This window comes from Bactrocera latifrons, unplaced genomic scaffold, assembly GCF_001853355.1.
Source record: "Bactrocera latifrons isolate USDA-ARS-PBARC rearing strain unplaced genomic scaffold, ASM185335v1 scaffold_81, whole genome shotgun sequence".
In the NCBI taxonomy this organism is placed as follows: domain Eukaryota; kingdom Metazoa; phylum Arthropoda; class Insecta; order Diptera; family Tephritidae; genus Bactrocera; species Bactrocera latifrons.
This window is the reverse complement of record NW_017537501.1, coordinates 213,017-222,638: the sequence shown is the minus strand read 5'-3', so window position 1 is coordinate 222,638 and position 9,622 is coordinate 213,017. Positions and strand designations below refer to the sequence as shown.

Genomic DNA, 9,622 nt, shown 5'->3' with positions numbered 1-9,622 from the left:
AAAAAAAAAAAAAATTAAAAATTATCGAAAAGAAAAATTATCGGAAGAAGTACACAATGTTTTAACCCCTAAGTGGTGCACTTAAAAATTGCATTCTTTATGCTGGGCCAAGAAATTTCGTTAGTAAATTTTTGATTAAATTTTTAAATTTGGCAACGAGATATACGTGCATCTCCTTTTACCTAAAATAGTCTATAATTTGTTTAGCAATGATTCAATCTCGTAAAAACAACTGATCTTAAAAATAACAGCTGATTAATCAGCTGATTAATGGTCTATCCTTGTCTTTTATATTCATTGTTGAGATTACTAGACGTTTTTATTTAGGTCCGTTTACAGAATAGACATCCCAGAGATGTTAAAATTATAACATGCTAGAAATTTTCAACGGGTTTCAGCTTTCTCCTTCGCTATTCAAACTAGTGTTCATGATACTATAAGTTTTCAAATCAAACATTTTTTTCTAACTGGATTTTCTCGGTACTCCGAAGTCGTACAGTCTTCTAACACCTGTATTTTCGTTGTAGTTTGAAGAGATAATGATTTTTTTATTTTTATACTAAAAAATAAAAGATATTGATTAAAATATAACTTCATGCTATAAATAACCTTATAACCTGAAAATATACGATTTTGAAAATAAACTTTACAAAAGATTGAACCAATTTGAGCTAATCCAAAAGTGAACAGCTGACTCTCCATTATGCTTCAACAAAACTAAAAATAATAATTAAACACAAATTGCTTCGTCTCGAATTGAGTTGTGCTGTCTTCTCTGCGGATTAGTGCCCAGAAGCAATTGTTGTACCGGTTACTTTGTTATTATTATTGTATTTTTTTTTCTGTAATATATAATAGAGAAAGAGTAGCAGGGTGCTGGCCACTTGACACTGCCTGAGGTGTGTGTCATTACTTTGCTAACATACATACATACATATRTACACACAGCAATTGTTATGCTTGTAACTATTTAGCTGGCTGTTGGCTGTAAGTAGATTGCCACAGAAAAGTGTGAAGTCAACAAACGCTTTTGGGTGATGTTAACAAATTATAATGGCTCTCTACTCTCATAGACTCTATTTAGCGAGTATGTGTGTGTGTGTACGTATAGCYATAAGGCCAACTGCAGCTGGAGAAATTTCATTTCTTATTATTTTTTTTTTGTTGTTGCTCAAATGCTTTACTTAAAGGTGGCTCGCAGCTGGCACAGCTTTTTTTGATTTTTGTTTTTCGTTTTGCTTTTTTCTATAGCATTTAGTATACTTGATTACATTTCCATTTGATTTACAATTGTCATTTATTATTATTTTTATTTAAATACATTTCACTTTTGAGCTGTTCGCCCTGAAATCTCCACACACACACACACATGTTTTCTGATTCATTTTAATGATGCATAAAATTTACATACAAACAAAACAAACAATTGGTTGCAACTGTCGCTAGCTGACAATTGTTTGGCCTATAGTACGATGTATGTATGCATATATAATATGTACAGTAGGAGCAAAGTGCAACTTTTTAAGCTCTGCTTTCTACTATGCACTTTTTTTTGACCCGCACTCAAGTTCATAACTAGACATATGTCCATATTGTCGAAGTCCAACTGGCACTTGGTCAAAAAAAACCATACAGCGAAAATAGGAACTCATTTTGGGAAATTTTTGCTTGTGCGAGAACTTTCAGATTGGACGAAAGCTCTGAAATTGTGTTAAAGCTTTTGAATTGGGCGAAAGCTTGTTTGAAAGCTTTCACGTTTCAATTTCATTTACTCGAAAAATTGCGAAAGATTTGGAATTTTCAGGTTTTATAGGCTAAAAATCATGCAAAATTTTAGACTTTTGAACCCTTTAGCCCTCCCTTGCTCTGAAAGATTATTTTAGCCGGTCGGGTTATTTAAACATCTAAGAACATGTCAGCTTCGAAATAATGCTTAAAATATGTATACATGCAATATAATTTAATATAAACAATACTAAAAATATCTCGTTGTAATCAATTTTAAAGCAACTTTCTCTCCCAACTATATAATAATTTCTTTTCAAAAGATATATTTTGCACCAAACATGACTATTTTAGTTTACACCATAAAGTGTTTTCTTCACTCTATCTTGATTTATATTTTCAGAAATATCGATTACAAAATATGTAGTATCGATTTTCGATATATCAAATATCGATCATTTTATTTTCTTCACTCTATCTTGATTTGTATTTTCAGAAATATCGATTACAAAATATGTAGTATCGATTTTCGATATATCAAATATCGATCATTTTATTTTTAAAATTTTAATTTTTTTATTTTTTTTTTAATTATCGATATATCTTGCTAAAATAAATTGAAATTTCAATATTTAAAAGTTAAAAATGTATGATTTAGTAATAAAATACCTATGAATAGCTTGAATGAATAATCCAAAAATTTAATATTGGTAAAAATGGGTATTGATGCTTATAACTTGGGTCCCGAAAAAACGATTATATTTTTAGAAATATCGATTACAAAATATGGGTTACCGATTATATGTTTATTATTATTTTTAAATATATATTTAATTTTTAAAATATCGATATCTTAAATGATTAATCAAAAATATCAAGTTGAAAAAATCGTTATCCAAACCAAGAATGTTTATATGTATATYCAGAAATATCGGTTACAAAATATGTATTACCGATTTTCGATATATAAAATGTCCATATTTTTTTTTTTAATATCAGAATGTATCTCTAAAATAATTAAAAATTCCAATATTAATAATTCATTAAAATTATCATATTGGAAAATATTGGTATCGACACTCTTAGTTTAGGCCAAAGGAAGAATGAATATCGATTACAATATGCATATTACCGATTTCCGATATATACATATATCGATAACTTGCTTTTTAAATATCGATATATCTCCCTAAAATAAACTAAAATTTTAATATTGAATATAATAATTCTGATTCTGTAATAATATATCGATATATTAATCGATTAATCAAAAAATGTACATACAGACATATATCGATATATGGTTCCAAAAAATTATGACTCGATTACAATATATATATTATCGATTTGCGATGTATCAAATATCGATCATTTTATGTTTAGAATATATGGATATATTTAAACTAAAATCAATTCAAATTTAAAATAAAAAAAAATCGGATTCAGTAATAAAATATCAATATCAAAAATTAGCATATTAAAAAAAAAAGGTTTCGACAATGATATTTTAGGTTCAAAAAAATATACAGAATACCAACTTATAAAACTCCACATAGCTATGTATGCGGTTTCTCTTCGTTTTATTTATTTTCATTTATCATGAATTTATTTTTTTGGGTCGCCGTATTTAAAGTATAAATTTCTTTAAAATCACCTTTTGGATTTAAGTATGTGCTTTTCCACAACCCATTATATGTAATTGTCATCTTCTTCCTTTACGCTCGCTGCTTAAAAGAGTTCTTAGGTCAGTAGATAGTTAAATAGTTTTCTTTGGCATACTTTTGTTTCACTACTTTTTCTGCTCAGTTTCTTGCCTATGACTGTTTGTTTCTTGCAGCTTCCATTTTCTTTGTTTCAAACCCAAATTTCGTTAATTATTTATAATGTGATATTCGTTAATTAACTCTTCACTGTATTCCTTTTGCCATTTATTGCATTAGGAAACTTGCAAATTAACTATGTACCCTTCAGCTTTATTTGTAAACGCTTCTAAATTATCCCGTGATTATTTCAGTTAATTATTCATAATGTCATCGACTGTAGGGTTCATTGATTTGCTTAATAGCTTTTTACTAAAATTTGTCTCAAGTAAGTTTCTTGGAATTGTTTTGCAAATAAAGAAATTCTAACCTCAATACGCTTTGCAAATAGAAAGTCATTACTGATTGAAGTGGAATGCAGCTGTTTTTGATGATATTTAAGTTCAAAAAGAAGGTTTCTGAGTTACATTAGGAGACTCTAAATAATCAAGCACTCGACATTAGTTTTGTTTAAGAAGATTTGGATCAAATATATTAGATTTAAACCGTAATCTAGATCTAAATTTAATTAAAGATGATGGCTTCACTGAACTATTTGGTTAAGAGAAAACGATCTCACCTAAAAACTACCAGACCCATATAAATAATCGTTAATTTTGAGAACAAAAACAAGTGCTGAGATAGAAAAAGAATTACGGCTAGGACTTTAGTAAATATATCTTCACAAAAAAATCTCAGAATTTTTTTTTGGATTTATGGTAATATCAGTTCGAGTAAAACACCAAGCTCAACGGCGATTTGTGGGAATTTAAAAACAAATTTAGATTACCCTTTGAAAAAAATGAGTGAATATCGATTTTAGAATATACATTATCGGTTTTCGATATATCCTATGTCCATAAATTTCTTATTAAAATATTGATATATGTATGTATATTATCGATTTTCGAGATAGCAAATATCGATAATTTTCTTCTAAAATATTGATATAACTCGCTCCATAAAAAATAACTTCCAAAAGCAAGATTATCGATTTTAGAATTTATCGATTTTCGATAAATCAAATATCGATAAAAAATTTCAAATATCAATATGACTAATAAAAATTAAAAAATATTTTTTTTTTTAATTTCATATTAGGTGTTCCTAAATATATTCTCTAATTTAAACCCGTTTTGTAAAATATTTGCTAAAGGCAGTTAAATTAAGCGATGTACAGTTTTGGTATCTTTCTTTTGTTACATATATTTATACCTAAATATATTAGTTTTCTAAAAAGTGTTTGCCAAAATCTCCGAAAAATATCGAACTCTATGAATTCTCATCAATTCCACAGAATATTTCACATTTACCGCAATTTAACCATATTTCTCTAATCTCTACATTTAATATTCTCTGCACTGCTCTCTAACTTGGATTTCTCTATTGACCTGCCATATAATGTCATACCATGCAATGCCTATGCCTTGCCATGCTATGCTATGTTACGTCACGCACCCACATACATACATATGTCCACACAGCAGCAGAAGCTTTGCGTCAACGCAAATACGAGGTCCATACACATAAATCTCCACATAAAAATCCTTCCAAAACCAACACACGAACCATTACGACCACAAGCACCACGCCCACAATTACAAGTGTCAGCGTTACGAATAGGTCGTCGACGACAATTGTAAATCAGCGCGACCAACAACAACAGCAACCACTACAATACAACAATAAAAGCAACTACATTAGCACGAATGCTAACTACAACAGCGCGAACACGACGTGTACACATAACAGTAATAGTTGCCACAACAGTTACGCCATGCCTACTGAAACATTTTTGCTTAAACAAAAAGCGGCAATGCTCGCCGCAAGCAGCGCCAACACCAACAGCAACAACAACACCGGCGCTACAGTGATTGTGAAAAAGAAACCGTTATCGCCGCTACAAATCATTGCATTGCCACACAATGCAACCCTGACCACACTATCGCCTCCAATCGGCACTGCTACAGCGGCAACAACGTTAACAGCAACAACAGCGCATCAGCTGAGTCACCAACATAACGCGCATGCATGCACTGGCATCCATCGACAACAACAACAACAACTACAAACGGGACATGTGACACAAACGCTGCCGCGGCGTCCGAGTCCACTTTTAGGCGCACCGCTCTCACCCTTCACCGCGGCGCGCTCACCGTTGTCGCCATGCGCGTCGCCACATTACGTGCGTCCGACGAAAGCGTCGCGCCTGCGGGCAGCCGCCTTGGGTGAGTTGACCCCCCAGCCATTGCGCCTCCCACGCGTTCGTGTAGCGTTCGAATTGGTTGTAGAAATGTGTAAATAAGTGGTAGCATACATTTAGGTGTTGCGGACAAAGTATGCTTTTTTGTTAATGCTCATAGCTCATAAATTACTCACAGCGCCTGTAAATATGCTTTGCTTATGAGTAATGTGAATTAACACACATCTCGCAAGTCATTCACCCTTAATACATTTTTATATATCATTTAACCAACAGTTGCTAGTTGATTACACCCTGCTACAGCAATAACAAAAATAACAATTCGTTTAAGCAATCATTGTAAGCGCCTAACAATAGGCTTCGTGAAATTATAACAAACCAAAAATGCGTTACCATTGTGCTAATCAACCGCTCTACCGGGCAATAAACCATTAATCATGCATAATTGTCGTTCAGCGCGTGCCACATAACAGCTTAACCCCACAGCTTTTGAACAGCCTAATAGAATTGCTCCAAACAATTTTTTGTATAACTTATTTCCTACTCTATCCCGTAGATATAAGCATGTTTGAGCCTAATTCGACGCTACTAACCGACCAACTCACCACCCTCTTCCATTCCTTTTTCTCTCTCTTCCTCTTTACATTGTATAGATAAGAAAAAGTGCGAAGACGAGACAATTCAGCGTCCACGCTCACCATGCTATGGTTCACCGTTGACATCACCACGTCCAGCCGCATCACCAAAGCATCAATCGCCGCGCCTCTCGACGAGCTCATCATCGGACAATCCACGTCCAACCACAGCCGATTCAGAAAGTGATACAAAATTGGCGCAAAACTCATCGCTTACCGTAAAGCAACGTCTCACATCGACCTCCTCCAATGAGTCACCAACCACCAATAAGAAGTTGATACCCTCCGTTTCCGTATCGGTTAAACAGAATCTCAGCGAATTGCAATTTAATGGTGGTCCTAAGAAAACGAGCTCTTCAAAATTGAAAAAACCACGCACGCAGAACGCAACGCCCGCGCCAGCAACTGAATGCACCGCCAAATTCACACGCTCTGCGGGCCGCTTATCAACAGCCGAAGAGTCAGATACGCATGCGCTAGCGAACAAGGCGACAAAACCGCTGCCGCGTCCACGCACGTCCACCACCATAAAATCGAGCAAATCGAAATCGACAAATGATCTAAAAGCGGCGAGCAGCGATAGCTCGCCCAGCAAACCGGAGCTGAGCCCGGTTAATGGTGGAACTGTGAGTAGTTGTTGTAATAAATATTACATATTTTTGACAACGAATTTTTATCGAAAAATTTATTTTCTTGCAGCCTGCGAGTCCCTTGGAGGATCGCGATAAATCATCGAAACGCAAATCGAATTTGAACCGTTCGCTCAACGAAGAGGCCACCGTCGATAGTGGTGAGTTGCTGTGTACGATGCATTTACTTATTTTATTAATATATGTATGAAATCGGGTGAAATGGAATTATATCATTTTCATCTTTTCTTATAGTAATCAATCTGAAATATCTGCTGCTAACCGCAAAAATAAGGAAAAATAAGCTATTTTTAAGTATGTATTGACACATAGCGTTCGCAAAGAATTCTTCACCCAGCAAGCACAACAAACAATTGCCGCAATATTTTACGTACAAAATGCGAAGTAAACCAACACATGAATTACAGACAAGATTTTTCAGCAAAAGTTACTTTTTTTTTTCAAAAGCTAGATAGTTATAATAGACCAGAACCTAACTTACTTATCCCGAAGCTTTCTTACAAATCCAAAATTCTCTATAGATCGAACGTACTTATCAGTGGTTTATAGTTGAGAGGATTTTTTTCTTTTATCACTGAATATTGAGGCCACACTAGACCTAAGGTCGCGGTGCAATCCTCATCAATTTATCCTATCACTGAATATTTATTATATTCTATTCCTTAAACGACACTGTCAGAGACTCGAAACTGTTCCTCGAATCTATAAAAGTTTTTGTACATTCAAAATGCTTAACTTTTCTTGACTTCATCGTTGCTAAAATGAGGAATCTTTATTGGTTCTCATTTGTATACTTCAGAAAATTTACATTTTTATATACTTGTTTAATACATATATACATACATTCGACTTCGAAATACTTTATTTGGGGTTAGTACAAGCGGGAAAATGACACGTTTCATAAAACTTAAAATTAGTTGATCCATAAATGAAGCTTCTGCCTTACGCCTAATACAGACTCGATTGAATTTTCTTCAAATGAGTGGAAGTTGAACATTCTCATACCCAGAACGGGGTGTATTAAGATTTCACGAAGTTTGTAACACCCAGAGGGAAATATCGGATACACTGAATAGAAGTGGTCAGCGTGATGAGCACGGAACGGACCCAGATTTTCATCGGACCACGGACTGTCAACTCGACCGAGTCGTTTTACCCATCCCCGTCTGTCAGTCGCTTTTACGTGAACCAGTCCGTTAATTTTTGAGATGGCGATCTGAAATTTTCGTCCTTTTCTCCACGAAAAGCTACTCATTTGCCGGCACCTCCGATATCGGACAACATATAGCTGTGGTCATACAAACTGAACGATGGAAATTAACTCTTTTTATGGAAAACTTTTTTTTTTTTTTTTTTTTGACATATCGTCATGAAATTTGGCATGCATTATTATCCAAGGCAATCCTATAAAACCGGCAATATTGTACAGATCGGACTACTATAGCATGTAAATCCGCTTTACAAATTAACGAATCGAAATTAAGTTCCTGTATGGAAGCTTTCTTATTTATGAGGGATATGCTTCGGTCACTGTCGAGTAGATTTTTGTATATGGTTTTTTGGATCATAAGTTGTACAAAATAAAGTAAATTACTTCGTCAGTGGTCAGCTATGAGAAATTTTTTAGAAAATTTTGCAGTTATTCGGGAGCGTATATAACTTTTAAGCGCTTCCATTTATCTCACAAGCTTCTTTTCTATGGCTTCACAAAGGACTACATTTACCAGTCCACGTGCGATCTTTGATCAGGCATCTATTGATTTTATTATTATTGAAATCAATATTGAAGAAAAAATAAAAAACCATTTAGTCTTTTCAAAGGGTACACTGCAACCTATATAATTATAACCGTAAAATTGTTCACAAAATCATGAATGTAACAAGTGACTGTATTCTACGACTACCGTTTGTAATTTATTTTATCGAAAAACTTGGAATGTAATTGTTTCGACCAAAAAATTTTCAACGTCCAACGAAGCTTTTGGTGATGATCAAAAGCCATAACTCTCTATTTCGCTAATAAAATTCGAAACAGGTAGTCATACAGTATAATTGAGCCTGTCTGGCAGGGCACTAAGGCGAATGTTGTTTCCCTAGTTGATTTCTTATGATATAATCTGTTATAGTCTAGCGAAGAACACAGTTATTTTTGAAAAATCTCAAATAGGAAAAGATAAAGTCAGTGTGGATATATAGTGACAGTCGGTTCTAAGTATACGGCAACAACTCCGTATTTTTTACCGACGATGAATTGTAAACATGGAAGCCTTTTCAAAAAAGTTTTAGTAAAAGTTTGCTAATACTACTAGAAAATTGGCAGTGTGAAAAGAAGTTAGGCATTTTAATTAGTGAAAAAAAAAAAAACAGAAACTGGCCAAGTTCCCATATACTCGGTGGTCCAGCAAACCTTACCACTATACTTTCTTACATTTTTTTCGGACTTTTTCGTTCGTTCGGGAGTTTCTTCAATTTTGTTTTTTTATTTTTATTTTTTTAGTAAGCATAAGTAAACTAAATTATATTATCTAATTATAATTATGGTTTTTAATTTATTACTATTTTCTGCGCTTATACAAAAGCGGCGGATTTTATTGTTTTTAAAGTGATACA

General features: G+C 33.6%; 1 protein-coding gene across 24 annotated transcripts in view; it reads left to right on the top strand.

Annotated features, from left to right (window-relative positions):
• The window catches only part of LOC108976888 (supervillin), a 423,491-nt gene that overhangs the window by 244,373 nt on the left and 169,496 nt on the right, over positions 1-9,622 (top strand). For 20 of the 24 annotated variants that reach the window (XM_018946306.1, XM_018946288.1, XM_018946286.1 and 17 more), the window contains 4 exons: positions 5,009-5,752; positions 6,381-6,988; positions 7,062-7,152; positions 7,247-7,306. The exons of 1 other annotated variant lie outside the window; for it this stretch is intronic. In XM_018946306.1, coding sequence (XP_018801851.1) covers positions 5,009-5,752; positions 6,381-6,988; positions 7,062-7,152; positions 7,247-7,306 — 1,503 coding nt within the window. The remainder of the gene's footprint in view (positions 1-5,008; positions 5,753-6,380; positions 6,989-7,061; positions 7,153-7,246; positions 7,307-9,622) is intronic. 3 more of the 24 variants (XM_018946284.1, XM_018946292.1, XM_018946285.1) reach the window with 3 other exon arrangements.